The 21,145-nt window shown below is 40.8% G+C and overlaps 1 protein-coding gene across 1 annotated transcript in view; it reads left to right on the forward strand.

Annotated features, from left to right (window-relative positions):
• The window catches only part of stard13b (StAR-related lipid transfer (START) domain containing 13b), a 511,429-nt gene that overhangs the window by 91,118 nt on the left and 399,166 nt on the right, over positions 1-21,145 (forward strand). Inside the window, exons 3-4 of the mRNA XM_051927182.1 lie at positions 7,638-7,778; positions 15,528-15,674. Coding sequence (XP_051783142.1) covers positions 7,638-7,778; positions 15,528-15,674 — 288 coding nt within the window. The remainder of the gene's footprint in view (positions 1-7,637; positions 7,779-15,527; positions 15,675-21,145) is intronic.

The following is a 21,145-nucleotide window of genomic DNA, read 5'->3' on the forward strand; positions in this document are numbered from 1 at the left end:
GTTTTTATTATACATACAGCCATTGCTGTTATGTTAATACTCTTCTTTTAGGTCCCAATATGGTACCAGTTTTCTTATTTGGGTCCTTAAACTAAAATGTTTAAGAACCTCCGGTGTAAAGTATTACAGGCAAAACACAAAAAAATAATAAAATTATCATATTATATAAAACAACTATGGAATTTGGCTGTCTTGTCAGGTTGCACTCTGCACTTTACCTTTTTATACCCAAATCTGATAAAAGGCTGCTGTCATTTGGTTAAAAAACGGCCGACTTTAACATAATTTTTCCGCTTGGGAACATCAAGTTTACATTTAAACCAGAAACGTGTAGCCAAAGAAGGAGCTTCTCTGCAATTTGCTTTTGATTTCATAATTTTTATCCAATGAAATTGTTGTGACTGCGAGGTAATGACCTCAGTTGATTATCACAGACTTGCTTCTTGGTATAAACACGGCCCGGATCACCTGAGCGATGTTTCTCCACAGCATACCAATGGTCAGATGGCAATTAAGGGTTTGTTTATTAGGATGTTTTGATGTTGAAAAAAGCAACATATGGACATGATAAACAGTCGGAATGGAGTGCTGTGGTACTCCAGGGTGGTCCAAGCAGTCTGCTGGTATGGATTATGCAAGGAGCTCAGTGTTAATGGAGTTAAACGTATAAAGTCAAGTTTTTTTTTTCATTTAAAAAATATAGCAAAAGTTAACATTGCAAGATACTGTTTTTAGTCGGATTACAGAGTACTGTAACACACTCCTCTCAGGACTACCAATAAAAAAGACATCAATCGATTGCAACAATTGCAGAATGCAACTGCTAGAATCTTAACTAGGAAAAGAAAATGCAAGCACATCTCTCCAGTTCTGATGTCACTACATTGGTTACTTGTGCCATTCAGAATTGACTTTAAAATACTGCTTATGGTTTACAAAGCCTTAAATAATCTGCTCCATCTTATATTTCAGAATGTCTTTCACATCACACTCCAAATCGTAACCTTAGATCTTCAAATGAGTGTCTGCTTATTATTTCAAGAGCTAAACTTAAAAGAAGTGGTGAGGCGGCCTTCTACTGTTATGCACCTAAAATCAGGCTGATACGGTGGAGCACTTTAAAAACTGCTGAAAACTCATTACTTTAACATGGCTTTCTCATAGCTTCATTTTAGTTTAATCCTGATGCTCTGTATATTCAATTAATTATCATTAATATTCATGGTGGCTCTGCAATCTGTATTAACCCCTACTTTCTCTGCTGTTCTTTTTCCAATTTTCTGTTTTGGTGATCTGCGCCACCACCATCTGATCAAAGCACCGTGATGTCCCTACATTGATGGATTGAAGGCCAGAGGTCCACATGACCATCATCATCTAACTCTTCCACGTAAAGCCTGAAAACCATGAGGACTGATTGAGATCATTTATGTTAGATAGAATGCCTGGAGGGGTCTGAGTGGTCTGGTGGCCTCGGAACCCCTGCAGATTTTGTTTTTTTTTTCTCCAGCTGTCTGCAGTTTTTTAGTTTTTTTCTGTCCTCCCTGACCATTAGACCTTACTTTTATTCTGTGTTAATTAGTATTGCCTAATTTTATTTTTTATATTTTGTCTTTTTTCTCTTTCTTCATCCTGTAAAGCACTTTGAGCTTCATCATTTGTATGAAAACGTGCTATATAAAGAAATGTTGTTGTTGTTGTTAGCAAAAATGCAACAAAATACACAATATATTTTTTTGACAAAATTCACATGACAATTTAGTAAGAATTAGTCTTTCCACCCTGAATTGGATTATGCACATTTAAAAAAGGATGATTAAATTTATAATTAGCAACAGTGGCGTTTCTGACTTGCAAATTCTGACGGAGGCCACATAGACCTTGGAAAGAGCCATCCTGAGACACAACATAGAGTGTAAGTGTGTGTGCATGTGACTGGGAGTGGGAGTGAGGAGAGGAGTGAATGAGGGAGTGAGATGAGGGGAGGTGACAGAGAAACAGTTAAGCACCTATGGAGCAGCGCTGATGAGACTCGCTCCTCTGGCCTGGCACATGTCAGGATTCCCAAGGCTCACGGAGTTGGCAAGTGCAGATGGTGTTGCCTCAAACTCCAAGTGAGCAGTGTGAGCTGGAGCCAGCAGGGAGAATCTGCAAACAGGGGGACACCACAGACAGAGAAAAGATTATTGTAGCTGCTTGGAAGAAAACATTAAGGATAGGTCCAATAACTATTGGTGTTACATCTTAACAAGAGAGAAGATTTTATGAAAAGAACAAGGTTAAAAAAAAATCACGCTGATCTTCCAAAACTCGAAGTTCACAAAACACAAAGCAGTTGCACAGAAACAAAAGTAACAGCACGAAAAAAGGGTTTCGTTTACCCAATCTTGGATAAAGGGGGTTCATTAGTGGCGATTGAGAATGTTATCTTATGGTCTTTCATTATTAAATAAGTAGTTATCATATGGCGCAGTGGTAGTGCTGCTGCCTCACAATAAGCTTTCTGGGACCTCCCTGCGTGGAGTTTGCATGTTCTCCCCATGTCCTCGTGGGTTTCCTCCGGGTGCTCCGGTTTCCTCCCACAGTCCAAAGACATGCAGGTTAGGTGGATTGGCGATCCTAAATTGGCCCTAGTGTGTGGGTGTGTGTGTGTGGGTGTGTGTGTCCTGCAGTGGGCTGGCACCATGCCTGGGATTGGTTCCTGCCTTGCACCCTGTGTTGGCTGGGATTGGCTCCAGCAGACCCCCGTGACCCTGTGTTCGGATTCAGCAGGTTAGAAAATGGATGAATGGATGGATGGATAGTTATCATATTCTCTCAGATTTTATAGAATTCTTCTCAAAGACAGCCTCATACTAGATGTGTTATCAAGACACAATCCAACCTCTGCTCCTTAGGGACAAGCTGACAGAGATGGGAGTAGATTCATACCTAGTAGCATGGATCGTGGACTATCTTAAAGACAGACCTCAGTATGTGCATCTTGGGAACTGCACGTTTGACATTGTGGTCAGCAACATAGGAGCCCCACAGGGGACTGTACTTTCTCCGATCCTGTTCAGTCTATATACATCGGACTTCCAACACAACTCGGAGTCCTGCCACATGCAAAAGTTCGCTGACGACACTGCTATCGTGGGCTGCATCAGGAGTGGGCAGGAAGAGGAGTATAGGGACCTAATCAATGACTTTGTTAAATGGTGCGACTCAAACCACCTACACCTGAACACCAGCAAAACCAAGGAGCTGGTGGTGGATTTTAGGAGGCCCAGACCCCTCATGGACCCCGTGATCATCAGAGGTGACTGTGTGCAGAGGGTGCAGACCTATAAATATCTGGGAGTGCAGCTGGATGATAAATTAGACAGGACTGCCAATACTGATGCTCTGTGTAAGAAAGGACAGAGCCGACTATACTTCCTTAGAAGGCTGGCATCCTTCAACATCTGCAATAAGATGCTGCAGATGTTCTATCAGACGGTTGTGGCGAGCGCCCTCTTCTACGCGGTGGTGTGCTGGGGAGGCAGCATAAAGAAGAAGGACACCTCACGCCTGGACAAATTGTTGGCATGGAGCTGAACAGCTTAACATCTGTGGCAGAGCGACGGGCACTGAGCAGGCTCCTATCAATTATGGAGAATCCACTGCATCCACTAAACAGTGTCATCTCCAGACAGAAGAGCAGCTTCAGCAACAGACTGCTGTCACTTTCCTGCTCCACTGACAGACTGAAAAGATCGTTCCTCCCCCAAACTATGCGACTCTTCAATTCCACCCGGGGGGGGGGGGGGGTAAACGTTAACATTATAAAAAGTTATTGTCTGTTTTTTCCTGCATTATTATCAATCTTTAATTTAATATTGTTTTTTGTATCAGTATGCTGCTGCTGGAGTATGTGAATTTCCCCTTGGGATTAATAAAGTATCTATCTATCTATCTATCTATCTATCTATCTATCTATCTATCTATCTATCTATCTATCTATCTATCTATCTATCTATCTATCTATCTATCTATCTATCTATCTATCTATCTATCTAAGACACATGCATTCATGTAGGCCTCAACTGTAGCTCTGTGTTTTACTATAATTTGGTGAAAACAATTGTTGACCAGCATGACAAATGGACGTGCTCTTGTAGCCTTAAGATTTTGGCTTCCCTTCCTCATCCTGACAGGTTTTTCACATGTGCCTAATCGATTCCTCATTGCCTCATGCCTCCCAGCCTTTACTGATAAGATCCTTCACAGGCTGCAGCAGCACAAATGTTCACACTGTTTCTGCTGTCTTCCACACTATGACTCTCTAAAGGCAGAAGATATACATTTTAAAATATCAACTTCAATATCACTTACCAGAACATGGAATAAGGATTGCTACTTCAATAAGATACAAACCAAAGCTACTTGAGCCCGTCTGAGGTCCTAAAAATAAGTAAGAATGGGAGAAATGGAAGTAAGTGAGACTGAAAATCCAATCCCTCCTAAAATTTCTAGAACTGTATACTATCAACACCCTTGCATGCCTCTCTTTCATTCATTGTTTCAATTTCATAATCCACTTTGACCATTATAAGGTGACAGAGACTATGAAGGCGGCATTGGGTTCCATGCCCGGGCAAGAAAAGCCAGTCCATCACTGGGCACTCTCATGAGTACTTGTTGCTCTCTTACTTGTGTCTTCTATCGCTCTCTTTGTAATGTACTATGTATGACTCAAGAATGGAATGACGCAACAAAATGAATAATTTGGAAGAGATTGTTTAATTCATGGGCGGCACGGTGGCGTAGTGGGTAGCGCTGCTGCCTCGCAGTTGGGAGATCTGGGGACCTGGGTTCGCTTCCCGGGTCCTCCCTGCGTGGAGTTTGCATGTTCTCCCCGTGTCTGCGTGGGTTTCCTCCGGGTGCTCCGGTTTCCTCCCACAGTCCAAAGACATGCAGGTTAGGTGGATTGGTGATTCTAAATTGGCCCTAGTGTGTGCTTGGTGTGTGGGTGTGTTTGTGTGTGTCCTGCGGTGGGTTGGCACCCTGCCCAGGATTGGTTCCCTGCCTTGTGCCCTGTGTTGGCTGGGATTGGCTCCAGCAGACCCCCGTGACCCTGTGTTCGGATTCAGCGGGTTGGAAAATGGATGGCTGGATGGATGTTTAATTCATGACTATAAAAACACTAAAGACTGGCTTGTTCAGGACCAACAGCTTGGGATGAGTTGGCCATGGGAGATAACGTCTCTAGTGTCCATCTTCATCTCACCTCATCAGATTTGTAAATGCTTGTCTGATGCTGTCCATTCAATCTATCTTGCTCTGTGGCTTCTATCTCTTCTCACAAACAGTTTAAACAAACTTCATCTGATCCAAAACACCACTGCTCATGACCTGAAGATAGATAGATAGATAGATAGATAGACAGACAGACAGACAGACAGACAGACAGACAGACAGACAGACAGACAGACAGATAGATAGATAGATAGATAGATAGATAGATAGATAGATAGATAGATAGATAGATAGATAGATAGATAGATAGATAGATAGATAGATGGTGTGGCGAGCGGTCAGAACTGTTGCCCACCCGGGACGCCCAGAGATTGTGGAAGGACCAGGGGAGAGAGTATTTTTGGGACAGTTTCTCCCCTGGGCCGACAGAGGGCAGGGTCACGGGTCATAAGCATGGGCGCTCAACCCTGTTGGAACCCGTAGCTACCGCCAGGGGGCACAAGGACCTTCCCAGGGCTTTATTTGGCCACATTTCCGCCATACCCGGAAGTGTGGCCAGAAGAAGTTTGTTAGGCTTCAGGTGCCCTATAAAAAGAAGTCAGTCCCACCATTAAGAGCCAGAGTCGGGAGGAGGAAGACGAAGCTTACGAGGAGAGGAGTAGAGGCAGCAGAAGAAAAAACGAAAGTAAAGTATAGTTAAGGACTGAGTTGTTGTGACTGATTTGAGTATTGTAAGGTGCTGTACATTGCAGAGAATAAACGTGTGTTCTTTTGGACATTGAGTGTCCTTGGTGTCTGTCTTTCACAATAGATAGATAGATAGATAGATAGATAGATAGATAGATAGATAGATAGATAGATAGATAGATAGATAGATAGATAGATAGATAGATAGATAGATAGATAGATAGATAGAGGGGACAAAAAGAAGAGTTGAGTTACCAGCAGGTAAATCTGTTTTAAGTTCTTTGTTGCTGGACTAAAAAAATAAAGAAAGAAAAGAACTGCTGGGCACATTACAGTGCCAAGATTCTGGTGGAGAGGAAGTGAAAAGGTGGGGTTTGTTGTTGTCCATGGTGGAAGTGACCTCATCAGTCCTGTAGATGGTTTCCTCCTTTCTATGGATGTTATGAGAAGTCAAGCATAATGACACCTTTTATTGGCTAACTAAAAGATTACAATATGCAAGCTTTCAAGGCAACTCAGAAGGGGCCTGAGTGCCTTTACCTGTAGAATTTAGTGAATGAGGATTTATTGTGCTTTATTTTGATTTTTATATTGTTTTTTTGTTTTACATGCTTATCTTTTTATACTTGTGTCTTTGTCTATTTGTTCAATTGTATCATAAATAATTTCCCTCATGATTAATAAAGTTTTTCTGATTCTGATTCTGATAGATGTGTTGAACTTTGCTGGCTAGACTCCAGTGACGTCCTGCTTGCTCTAAAGTTTTCACTAGGACCCCTGCAGCTGTTTATTTGTTTTCCAAATCCTAGAAATAAAACACACCAGAGTGCATATCTACCTGTGTCTTCGATAATGTGTATGATACATATAGTGATATTTAAGAAATTCCCATCAGACATTGTGACCGCCATTTTTACTGCTGCCAGAATGTCTGCCCACAACTTCAAAATGCCAACTAAAGATCTATCTAATTTGAATTCCAAAATCCCACAACTTGCTATACTTGAAAATCAAGAGACCATTCAGTCAGTTGTGCTCATTTATTCAGCTAATAGTCCTGAAATCCCACTCAGGTACTCAGGTGTTAAAGCTGTTGAGGCTTCTGTTTCAAGTATATGACTCAGACCCAGTTTTTGCTCAGATAGCACAAAGATACAAGACACATTTACAGATTTGGTTTAATAATAACAGGAGTGATCAATATTATCAGTAATAAGACATTTTTCCTTCCTTAAATACTTTTTGACAAAGCTGTTTACCTGCACTTCATCATGTCACGTTTCTCATTTGAATGATGGAACTTTTGATGCTTGTTGAGCATTTCCGATACTTTCATGGCACATAAGCAATGCAGATGACAAGTTGACCGAGTTTAGCGATGACAATGAACATGTGTCACCGACATCTGAGCGCACCCAAAGCTGTCAGCCCCTCTCAGTTCCACAGACTGCAGTGAGGTGTACCTGCATGACTGTGAAACTAATTGTCTGTTAGGAAAAGTGGCGTGTGTTTAAAAACTACCCATGACTTGCCATTCACAACTGTGAAAATTAAGCTTCATCATGGTTTTTAAGACATTTTGTAGATTTTAGGTGAGTGGGTTCAGTTTTTTGGTTAGGGTGTGATTGGTCTTCTGAGATTTTTCTGCTAATTTAAAAGTCTTCTCACACAGTCTTATTAAATTAAATTAATTTTCATTTCTTACACGTTATGGTTGCCCCCCTTCCTAGAAAGAAGATGTACAATCTCCATGGACTGAATCAATGACACAACTTATGAAGAAACTGGACCAACTGAATCTTGACATTGATGAAGCCTTGAGTTCAAACTCTTCTCCATCTGAAACGCCAGCAGTTCAAAGGAAAAATGCGGTAAGCCTGCATGAGCATGAAAGATCAGTTTTTCTTTCTCATATATCCATCCATCCATCCATTTTCCAACCCGCTGAATCCGAACACAGGGTCACGGGGGTCCGCTGGAGCCAATCCCAGCCAACACAGGGCACAAGGCAGGAACCAATCCTGGGCAGGGTGCCAACCCACTGCAGGACACACTCAAACACACCCACACACCAAGCACACACTAGGGCCAATTTTGAATCGCCAATCCACCTAACCTGCATGTCTTTGGACTGTGGGAGGAAACCGGAGCGCCCGGAGGAAACCCACGCAGACACGGGGAGAACATGCAAACTCCACGCAGGGAGGACCCAGGAAGCGAACCCGGGTCCCCAGGTCTCCCAACTGCGAGGCAGCAGCACTACCCACTGCGCCACCGTGCCGCCCCTTTCTCATATACATAATCATAAATATGTGGTCCTATTTTAAAAATAAATTGATGTTCTGTGCATAAGATACTGCCAAGTTTAATATGACAAAATGTACAGGCAGTAAATAGGAAGCAATGCAAATGTAAATGAAAAGACAAACCCAAGAGCTCAAAAGCACTGTTAGACTCTTCCAAATGAGAAAGAGATGGAATTGGTCATGCATCACTCAGACTGGCGTGCCTTTTTGTCACTTGTCACTCCTAAAAGTCCATGATTCATGGTGCCCATGGGGTTAAGTGTTTTGTAGAATAGGCAGAAGAGGGTTGTTGGATGGTCTGAAGTGGGTTCACGGGAAAATATCTCAGCTGAGCTCATCTCATCTGTTCAGGGAGAAGGTTGCTGGTGTTAACACATATCCCTTCCCCTTAAAAACTGATCCCATAAGGCACATGGATTTCCCATGTAGTTGCAACATTAAACAGTTTTGTGGCACAGTTTTATAATGCTAGTAATTTCTCAGAGTTGCCGAAACAATAACTAGACGTGTTTTCTAGACTCTTCATTTTTCTACATGATCGTCATCAAACTCAACCACCATGAATCAAACGCAAAGAGCATTGTATGTCCGGTTACTATTCAGGGTGTAGATGTAGAGGTTGTGCACTCCTACAGGTACTTCGAGGTCCACATCAGAGACAGATTAGACTGGTCTTGGAACACAGGGGAACTATATAAGAAAGGGTAGAGCAGGTTTTTTTTTTCCATGAGCTATTGCGTTCTTTTAATGTGGGTAGTGACATCCTTCACATGATCTGCAACTCTAAGATGCCAGAGAAATTTTATTCACTGTGGTTTGTTGGTTTGGTAACATCACTTCAAGAGTGGCCCATCAAATCAACAAGTTAATTAAAATGGCAGGCTCACTCAAGGAATGCACTTTGGGCCCCCTGGAGGTCGTAGTAAAGGAGAGAGTTAAAACTAAACTCAGTGCCATTATGAACAATGCTGTACATTCTCTCACTCTGACACACCAACACTGAGGACTTTCAGCCAATGAATTATTCAGCAGGAGTGTGTCAAGAAACGCTGTGGGGGGCAATACGTCTGCATAACACCTAACTAGGACTGCGACAGCCAAGTCAGAAGCTTTCTTTCTTTTTAATTTTCTTGATGAAGCCCAAAGTGCTTTACAGGATGAAGAAAGAAAAAAGACAACATATAAAAAATAAAATCAGGCAATACTAATTAACATAGAATAAAAGTAAGGTCTGATGGTCAGGGAGGACAGAAAAAAAAACTGCAGACGGCTGGAGAAAAAAGAAAAACAAAATCTGCAGGGGATCCAGGCCACGAGACCACCCAGCCCCCTCTAGGCATTCTACCTAACATCAATGACCTCACAATCAGTCCTCATTGTATTCAGGCTTCACTGGAAGAACTTGATGATGATGGTCATGTGGACCTCTGGCCTTTAATCCATCAATGTAGAGACATCACGGTGCGCTGATCAGGTGGTGGTGGTGCAGGTCACCAACACAGAAAACCAGAAAAAGAACAGCAGGGAAGGTATCGGTTAGTACGGTATAGCCACCATGAATAATAATGATCATTTAAATGCATATACAGAATATAAGGATTAAACTAAAATGAAGCCTTGAGAAAGCCATGTTAAAATAATTTGGTTTTGGCAGTTTTTTAAAGTGCTCCACCGTATTAGCCTGACGAATTCCTATCGGTAAGCTATTCCAGATTTTAGGTGCATAACAGTAGAAGGCTGCCTCACCACTCCTTTTACGTTTAGCTCTTGGAATTATCATTTGAAGATCTAAGGTTTGGAGTGTGAGGTGAAAGACATTCTGAAATATAGGATGGAGTGAGATTATTTAAGGTTTTGTAAACCATAAGCAGTATTTTAAAGTCAATTCTAAATGGCACAGGTAACCAATGTAGTGACATCAGAACTGTAGAGATGTGCTCGTATTTTATTTTCCTAGTTAAGATTCTAGCAGCTGCATTCTGCAGTAGTTGTAATTATTCTCGTGTGTGTTCAGACTATAGCATGTGTTTATATATATATACTGTATACTGTATATTCCTGTTTAAGTCTGAATCGCAATCTGTTATGAGAAGCCTTTGTTAAGGTCTCGTTATGTAGCAGTAAATGAGTAACAGATGCATTTTTACAGTACCTAAACTAATGTGTTACCCAAAACTCTTGCATGCTGCCATTTTCAAGCGTTTTCAGCCAAACACAAAATGGTAAAGCTCATAAAACACTTGTAAAAGAAAACAAATGAGCATTTTGGAAGCATTTTTACAGAAAGTCACTGCCTCATTTTGGATAAAACGGCTCATTGAAACAAAAAAAAAAAAAACTGTGATGCTGAGCACATGCATGCTTCAATCATCTAGCACTAGAATCCCTGAAGCCTATGAAAAAAGTCATAATGCTGGATCACCGTAAATTCCTTCGCACTTCTTTATCAACGTCTGTTTTTCAAATGTCAGCCTGCTATCCCATCCCCACTGATGCAGCTGAAGTCAAACACAAAGTTCTCCCCGCTCAAGTCTGTTTATCTTGATGTGAGGAGTCTGGAGTTGTACAGGGTAAATAATATATCATTATTTGGAATACATACATTTCATGTGTGCTCCGTGTCTCCAACAATCTGGATAAATGTAGGATGACAGAAAATGTGAAGCAAGAAATGTTGAACACAAAACTAAAACAGAAACTTTTTTCATGTTATAGTAACTGTCAAAATGCTGACGTGAAGTGAATAATGTGTAAAGACTTTTGCAAAAGGTACAACAAAACATATTCTCTTTGATTCAAGAATATAATCAAAGAAAAAGAAATCATTCAATTTGCATGTTGCCATCGATGAGTAAAAACCCAAGCCCAAATATCAATTGACTGAAAATCGATGTGTCTGCTTGGCAGTTACAGACGTAAGAATTGTAATCAAAAGGTTGTGGGCTCGAGACCAGGTTCCTCCCCTCCTTCCTTGAGTAGTGAACTGCTATTATTATTACTATTTGATTTGAGTCTGTAACACCCAGTGTAAATATTTGCTACTTGTAAAAGATAGTTTTTTTTTTAATTTAGTTTTATTCTGTCAGTGACATTCACATGGTATAAAGATCTTGCCGCTCCCTCTCTGAGTTGATGGCGTTTATCTCCATTCTTTTCACAAGAGCAGCGATGACCACATTTGGTGCTGTGGTTCATGCCTGCTCAGAACTATTTGTTGTACCGGCAATCAAAAATACAAAGCCCCACTATTAGACTATCATTCGGCATTTGCTCTTCGACAACAAAGACACATGTGTGGAATGTGTAAAAACCGACAGATTTGCTGCTATGTCGGACATCTGGCAACATTTTGGTGAGAACTGTGTTTTAAGTTACAACCCAGGGCAACATATTACTGTTGATGAGCGACTGTTTCCAACCAAGGTCCGTTGTTTTTCCTTGCAGTACATCTCAACCAAATCTGACAAATTTGGCATAAAGTTTTGGATGGCAGCAGATTGGGAGACAAAGCACATTTGCAATGCCACTCCTTATTTAGGAAAAGATCCCAGTTTTCCCACGGGAGAAAGACTTTCCAAGTGGTCATAAATCTGTTTCTGGACAAAGGCAGAAACATAACAACAGACAACTTCATCACGTCACTTGTGCTGGCTAATAGACTGCTTCACCGCAAAACAACTCTACTTGGTAAAATAAATAAAGTGGGACTTCCACCTGCAGCTAAAGTCACTTCAGTATGTGAGGAACTCTCCACGCTAGTGTTTAGATCTGGCAGTGCCATGCTGACGGTGTAGACACCCTAAAAGAAGAAGTCTGTCTGCACTATCAGTACAATGCACCATAACACGGAGATTGGGCAAGATCGGAATAAAAACCACCATGTTCAAATTATAACTCGTGTTCAGATGACATGGCACTTTCAAATAAGAATGTTTTCATGCATGGGTTGGGTGTGTGTGTGCATGCTCAAGAGAGGCAGAGACAGATCTGACACTTTTTGAAAGTGTTTATGTGATATTTGGACCTAAGTCTTCACACATTATACAGTTCACATCAGCATTTTGTCATTATTACTATTACATGAAAAAAGTTTCTGTTTTAGTTATGAGCCTCACATTTCCTGTCATCGTACATTTACCCAGATCATTGTAGACACGGAATACACCTGAAATGTATGTATTCCAAATAACGATATATTATTTACCCTATACAATTCCAGGCACCTCACACGAAGATAAAGAGCCTTGAGCTGAGCGAACTTCAGCTGCGTTGGTGGGTGATGGGATAGCAGGCTGCTTGCTGCTTGTGCTGATTGACACATTTGCAAAACAAAGACGCTAATGAAGAGGTGCAAAAGATGCCCGGCATTGCGACTTTTTTTGTAGGCTTCAGGGATTCTAGTGCTAGTGACAAGTACTGAATGGGAGGTCAAGTTCGCAGGTTCGTTGCAATCAAGTGACAAGAATTCAACACAAGTTATAGGTTGTGAAGGACAGCCGGGTCTCATGCCCGACAGGGACACCCCTACTGCATCTGTTCTGGGGGAGCTCAATACCTCCCCCGGGACGCTTGGTGGCAGCCTCCCTGGCAGACGATGATTCCCCAACCGGGCGCATGGCTCCATGGGAGATGGAGTCCTCCACAGCCTGGTTGGGGGCTTGGATGGCCGCCAGGGGGAGCTGCATGGAGTCTGCACCCCGGCTGGTCAAATCTTCAGCCCCACCCGGAAATGCAATTAGTGCCAGGTGATCAAGCAACTGGAATGCTTCCGGGTGGGGTATAAAAAAGGCCAGCCACCACCACTCAAGAGAGCCAGAATCGGGAGGAAGAGGACAAGGTTGCCTAGGGAGGTGTGGTGCTGCCAGAAGGATTGTTGCTGTGGTGAATTGTGCTTGTGTGGGACTGTGTATTGCCTGTGGGTCACGGGGAAGACGTGCGCCCACGGGTGAAGAAAATAAAACGTTTATATTGTAAGACATACGGTGTCTGTCTGTCTGTGTCTGGGGCCTTGTCTTTTACAAGGTATACATTTAATTTTAATCAGGTTAAAGTTTAATACAGACGTTTTAACATATTGGCAGAGTGGTAGCACAGAGCTGGTATCCCTGACTCAAAGCAGCAGCTATATAGGGTTTGCATGGTATTGTGTGTTTAACTGAGAAGTATTATCTATTTTAACACTAAATACTTGTAAAGTAAATAACATCCAACCCCAATCTAAGCCTCCGGGTAAACTTTAGCTATTTCACCCCCAGATCACACTGTTTCAGAGTATATTTAGCAAATGACTAAATTAAATCTAAACAGATAGGCACTATCAGCGCATGCTCCCAACCTCAGATACTTTATTGTTTGGTTTGTGTTGCTGGATTGCACACCGCACACTTTTTTCTGATTGGCTGTGCATCTGAGCCCTGAAAAGGATTGGTGCACCGTCAACTACAATTGCTTGTTGCCTTACAAAAAGTGCTGCTGTAATAATCACTGGCTCTCAGTGATCCTAAACTGGGCCAATCAAAACTACCCCTTAGCACATGTAGGATTAAATATATATGAATACAATGTACATTCAATTCTTTTGAGTTGATTATCTCCTTTCCTCACCAGCTCTTATTAGACGGCCAGTTCACTTACATGTGTTTGTCACATTTTATTACTTACATGCTTATCGTCTCCTGTGTGAAGTCCTAGAATTTTTCAGGATGATGCCTGCCTCACAGAGACTGCAGAATTGTCCTCTAGACTCCCTTTGCTGCAGAACAAGACGAACCCAATTTTTATGATCTTGACGTAGACGACAACAGCTCTTCAGTACTGTGATCTCCAAGATTAGGAACACTAATGTCACAGAAGACATTCTGGGAAACACAACAATCACCTCAAAACACAATAACACCTCACAGCCTACAAAATGGAGATTATGTCATTCATATTTTCCATGCAAAATGCTTCTTTGAAAACGCTAGCAAAATGCTTGAGAAACGCTTGAAAAACATCTGGAAAGAACCTAAATGAAGTTTAAAAATAAAGCCTGTAAAATGCAGGACGTTTATAATGCTCAAGTGTGAATGGGCCCTTACAGAAGAAGAATCGGTACTGAGAAAGTGGAGTTCATGGTGATCTCAATATGAATTAACTGTAAAGTGCTTGGTGTCTTTTGAGCTGATAATTTCAGCTATCAGAAGGCTAGAGCTCTCATCACTCCTTCTATGAGTTTTGCTCCTTTCAGTCCGTGAGACAGTCCATCGCAGTGTACAGGCTTCTCAGCTCTAAGGTATGCTTGTATAATGCGGTTGCTTTATACTCAGCCAATGCTACCTTCCTGGGCCACTGCCTTTGGGATTTGAAATCAGATCTTTCACAGTCTATGAAGTGTGTGTGGGAAGCTCAAACCTAGGCGATTTAAAACAATATTTTTTCAGCTCAAGGAGATTTGGACGATTTTCCATCTATTCACTGTGTGATAAGCTCGCTTTAGCTGGGCCCTGCCACACTTGCAGTCACTTTTCTGAAGTTGAAATGCATGCCATTTTCTGTATGTAGAGGCGGCCTGTTTTAACAATGAATCATTGAATTTTCATCTGCAAGAAGGCCATCTGTCTGTTTTTTAATAATAAATTCAAGTGAAGCCTCCCATAATCACATGCATTCATGTGGCGTAGGAAGTGCTGGGCATTGCTGTTTATTTTACGTGAAAATCACATTACAAGACTGAAGGCACCAAATCACAATGCTGTCGTGCAAACTTTTGGTGAAGGTTGTTATCGTTTGATTTAGATTTTTTTTTTTTTTGGACCTTTGATAGTTTCACTGTCAAAATGTTCCCGGAAGTCAGCAGCACACTTTATATTCCACAAGTCCCATGAAACAAATGTCTATTGTGCTGGCCTGCAGATCATGCTGTTTACTGTCAGTTTCTCATGATGCCCTGCGTCATGCTCTCCACCATCAGGAAAGCACACAAGTGACCATTTGTAGCTTACCATAGACAAGCCCAGGTTTTTGAAATGGAGCGCTAGGCATTGCTGAATTCTTCTCATTTTCAAATTGGATTCAAGTCAGCATTAAAATACGGAGCAAGGTAAGGCTGATTTCATTGTCTTGTCCATTTGGCCATTACAACACTATGTTCTTTATTGAGATTTTTGTTGTCCTCAGCTGAAGAATTACTGGGCATCATGCACATTTCTTATTTTTCTGATGCAGAAACAATCATTTCATTTGTAAACAGCTTCCTGTTTTACAGCATGCCATCCTTACCGTACCTTCTAGACTCTCCGCTGATCGGTAACTTGCTCTTTTCTGTCTTTACAGTTTGCTCTTACTGTGGAAGCTTTGATTACACCAGTTGCACATAAGAAAAGGTTCCCCAAAAATAAAGGGGGGAAATGTTTGGACCCGGATTCATCAATGGAGTCATCACACACATTACTGGGGCCTGGAGCCAGACCGAAAGCTGAAGTAAGGATTGATTTTCTTACAAATCTTGATAAAAATAATATAAATATAAATAATAAATATATAATAAAAATAATATAAATATATGAAAATAATATAAATATATTATATTATATTTATAATATAAATATTATACACTTGATCATATTATACACAAAGTAGATGGAATGGAATTTACAAAAAAACTGCAGTCACACACATCTGTCTTTCCAGCCACTTTCTGAACCTACAAATATAAGAGAAAAGGAAGATCAGTTGCAAGGCACAAACCAACCCTTGATGGGATACCAGAACTCTGACACACACAGAGACACACACACTCACTTATAAAGGGTCACTTTAAAGTCAGCATTCAGTTAATCTGCGTATCTTTGAGATGTGGGAGGAAGCACAACCCAGGCAAAATGACACATGAAAACTCCACACGGGCACGGCCTGGTGTAGGATATGAACTGCAAACATTTGAACAGTGAGAGGTAAGCACTGTGTCTCTCCATCCATCCATCCATCCATTACCTAATCTGCTTAAAATGGCTGTGGATGAGGAATGTTGGACACAATTCCAGCAGAATCAGTCAAAAGGCAGGATCCAGCCTGGAGAGAGTGCCAGTTACATATGCTATACTGTTATAGTCACTGCATTAAGGAATAGCTAATATAAATCAGCTATTTAATATTGGAGATTAAATTTGAGGTTTGAATCCTCTTTCTGTGTCTGTCAAACTCGCCCGCTGGCCCCATGTCTGTGTGGGCGTTACTTTCAAAGACATGCCTGACAAGTTCATTGGTAATGCTAACTTGAAACAGTGTATGTGTGTGTGTGCGGGTGCGTGTGTTTGCATGTGTGTGTGTGTGTGTGTGTGTGTGTGTGTGTGTGTGTGTGTATGTGTGTATGTGTGAATGTGCCCTACACAAGGCTGGTATCTGAACTGGTGTGAAAGGCGCTATATAGGCTCTCGACCCGACACAGACTGACAACGGAGGCACGTGTAAAAATGAACAAAAAGATTTATTTTTCTTCAGCTGGAGGGCATGTCTTCCCCGTGTCCCCCAGCTACAGCACAGTCCCAAACACCAACACAACATCACCAAAATATCCTCCACAACTGCCAGGCAACTTTGTCCTCCTCCTCCCGACTCTGACACCTTGATTAGTGGCTGCAGGCTTCTTTTATAGCCCACCCGGAAGTGCTCCAGGTGGTAATTGGCCTAATTAGGCTGCACTTCCGGGTGTGGCTGAGTTACCTCCCACATGGGCTCAGGAAGCCTTGCAGCTCCCCCTGGCGGTGGCCACGGAACCCAACAAGGATGAGCTCCCGTGTCACCTAATTGTGGTCCTGATACGGAACGTAATATGCATCTCATGGCTGCTCCCCCGGATCCTGTGCCAAAGGGGTGTCCCGGCCAGGACATGGGTCCCGGCCAACCACCACATCGGGTTTGGTTCCTGTTTTACACTTGGCACTGCTGGGATAGACTCTGTCACATGACCCTTACTGTTATTATAAGGATTAGCTTAAAATCAATAAAACACACACAAAAAAACTACAAATGTGTAAATTCTTCACCCCTTTAGTTTTACCCAAATATATATCTTTATGGTGTTTTTCAATGGCAAAATTGAATGCGAATTTTAAAATTTTGCTTTCCTAAAGACCTTGACAGTAGCAAAAACACAAACTAAAAAGTGCCTGTCCTTTATAAATAAATGAATTAATTACAAACTTAAGACACATTAAACGGTCATTGTACCTGTGAAAGACACTTTAATAACATTCCATAAATTAACAAAATAGTAAACAATGGCAATCCATATATATATGCTGTATATATATATATATATATATATATATATATATATATATATATATATATATATATATATAATATACAGTATTGTACGCTACCATGGCTTTCCGTTTGTCTGTCCAGGATTTTAAATCACCCAAAGCTCGCAAACCGTCTGACCTATTGACCTGAAATTTGGTACACATGTACTACATAATGTCTACTTCAGGGTGAAGATTGACCTCCAAGATCAAAGGTCAACCCAGGAAGGTGAAGGTCAAAAATCAAATAACCTGTAGCCTGAAATTTGGAACATATATACTACGCTGAAACTTTGTACTACAGCTTTATATTAAATATGTAGAGTTTTGGAATTATTCCTCTTTTTATTTTTATTGTATTTTATTGTAGAATCAACTCTCGGGTGGCCGTGTGGCACATGTGTATGGGCGCCATTCTCATTCCCTACCACCTTCACCATCACTTCCCTTACCTCTTCATATCATAAATCATTCTTGAGGCACATTGAATACTTAAGTGCCAGCTTAAGTGAAAAATTAAGGAAAACATACTAAGTGATTGCAACACAAACACTGACTTTATCAGTTTTAACGCGAAAAGAAGAGAAGAAGCAGGCCGCTAGGGTGGAGAAAAGAAGAGCTGCTCAGGAAGGAGCAAGTGCATCAACCTCTGAGCAAACGAATGGTAAATGAACAGAGAAAGAGGATGAAAACTATGAAGGCTAAATTCAAGCTTATTCACTGCACATTATCGTGCACTGTGCCATTACTGGTATATCTATATATATGTATATATATATATATATATATATATATATATATATATATATATATATATATATATACACACACACACAATATAATACGTGAAAAATCAAGAAAGTGAAAGCTAACATCAGTACTGACATGTAGCTTTGAAATGCACACATGACGTTTTGATGCTTGAATGCTCGAAGTGTGGTGAAGCAGTTCTCATTACAGATATTTGAAACTTTTAAAATGAAAGTATATCTAATGGTTTTTAAAAGCAGGATATACAGTAAATTAGGCACTTCATATGTATGTAATTCTTATGAGTCATAATCTCATTTTCTATATTATTATTCTGTAATACTCTTGACTGAAAATGCTGCCCTGACCAAAGTGCTGCCTGCTACCCTTTCCTTGTCACCCCAGTCCACCCTCCAGCCCTTGTCCTACACCTGTTTATTAAATTAGAGATACAAACTGAACATAATCAGTGGCAGAGTTTTGGGGCCCTGAAGTTTGAACTGTTATGGGGGCCCATTGACAACCAGTAACGAGGTCTGGGTAACCTCTGCTATCTTCATCAGTGTGGTTGTTCCATGCCAGACCACCACAATTTTTTTTTTATTTAACTGCAACATCTCAGATTTTGATTAAAATTGCTGTATTGGATTATTGCACATGTCAAAGTCTCTGGTATGAATAAAAATTCCCCATGGGAAATGTTATATACAAGCATGATGCATAATAGAATGATGAAAAAACAATAAAGACAACAGTGAATATAATCTTTTATTTTAGACACCTATGAGAATACATACTACTTGAAACACATTTTACAAAAAAACTTTTTTAAAATTCTTTCTAGTAACATATTCACGTACAGTTTTGTCATATGAGAGTTTACTTGCAATGTCATTTTCTACAGACAACATGATAAAGAATTTAAGGTCTCTTTGTTCTTCATAAAGGATTAGCCGCAGTGCCAGTCACAGACAGGTAACAGAATCATTTAGAATTTTTTGTCCTCTCTTGCCCTACATATACCTTCAGTACCCTTCCTCTCAGTATTTGCATGTGTGAACGTCTCTTAACTGGCACGCTGCCTGCTTCTCAGACTCATTATTTCCGAGGGGTCTTTCTTACCTCCTCTCTGGTTTTATACTTCCCATCTTTCCATTTCTCTGTGTGCCTCATATGCCTTTAATCCTCTTTGTGTGTCTCACACTTGCACTTCTTCTTTTGTCACATCACCAAAGCCATATTGACCAATCACACCAAAGCCAAACTGACCAATCAGAGTGCTCTGTGGGACTGGACACACAGACCTTAGTGTTTCATTATATAGAGAGCTCTGAAAATTTTCTTTCTGTTTCATAGCTTATAATATACATTAATCATTTTAATCAAAAAAATCTGTTGCAAATGTTAATTGTGTTTCAAATTATTTATAACCAGTAGCGGCGCACTGCATGATAACGTGCAGTGAATACACTTGACTTGAGCATTCCTAGTTTTCATCCTCTTTTTCTGTTCGTTTAGCATTCGTTTGCTCAGAGGTTGATGCGCTTGCTGCTTCTTGAGCAGCTCTTTTTTCCTCCACCTCTTCTCTTCTTTTCACGTTAAAACTGATTAAGTCAGTGTTTGTGTTGCAATTAGTACATTTTTTTTAATTTTGGAGGTCAATCATCACCCTGAAAGCGGATAGTAGACATCACGTAGTATATGTGTACCAAATTTCAGGTCAATCATTCAAACGATTTGCAAGCTACAGGTGATTTAAAATTCTGGACAGACAAACAAACAGCCATGATAGCAAATTATATAAGAAGATTATTTTATATTAAATACATTTAGAATGAAACATTCTTAATTTGAACTCTTTTTTGTTTACAACTAGCTTACAGTATATGATTCTTTTTTTATTTTGACTATTCCAGTAGACCCCCGCGAAGTCACGGTTCAGGGTTCGTGGACTCAGTCGTTCACAGATTTTTTCTTAGAACCTGTTAATTGTTAGCAGACAGCGCAAATATCCTCCGCAATTTTTTATGGCTTTTTTTGTGGCAATATTGTGCTGTAGAGAGAACAGGAAGCAACTGCTGAGGGAAACGTGGTTTGGGATGGTGAAAGTAGCCAATCCAAGAGCGTTATTCATTTCTCCTTGCTGATGATTGACTGCTGCTTTGTGATGCATCTCCAGCTGAGTGTCTTCGTGTTTTCCATTTTGTTATTGTTTTGTTATTTTTAAACGCACATGATGTCGTAGAATCACTCTGCACCTTCTAAGGCTTCTGGAACTGAGCCTAAGCACCAAAAGAAGTTTAAAACACTCCAGGAGAAGGCTGACCAACTGGATTTGCTCCGGGAACTAAAAAGTTACGCTGCAGTAGCGCGCCACTGTGGCAATAATGAAAGCACCATATGCTACATAAGGAAGAACAAAGCAGGGATCTGGAGTACCGTATCTGTAAGTTTCTGTGATATTGCCAAAAAGGTAACGACCGTAAGGAATAAAAATATCGTCAAGATGGAATCTGCCTTGGCACTGTGGATCACCGACTGCAGGAAGAACATCCCCTTGGACGGTAACATCATCAGTGAGAAAGCACGGAAATTGTACCAGCAGTTTACTACAGGAGACAATGTAGCAACTTCCTATCACAATGTTCCTGAAACCTATAAAGAAAAGCCAGCATGAAACCCCACCAGAAGAAGACCCATACAAAGATAAGACTCCTCCTGAAGCGCCTGAAGAAGAGGCGCCACCTGAGGAGTTTTAAATCCTCTGCATCGTACTACACAGCTACTTCATCATCAATAGCATTCATCATTGGTGAGTATCTGTACATTTTACTGTACTTTAATTAAATGAAATTATTATGTATTTATTCTACTTATAACAAAGAAAACAACAGC

The sequence above is a fragment of the Erpetoichthys calabaricus genome, chromosome 4 (assembly GCF_900747795.2).
Source record: "Erpetoichthys calabaricus chromosome 4, fErpCal1.3, whole genome shotgun sequence".
In the NCBI taxonomy this organism is placed as follows: Eukaryota; Metazoa; Chordata; class Cladistia; order Polypteriformes; family Polypteridae; genus Erpetoichthys; species Erpetoichthys calabaricus.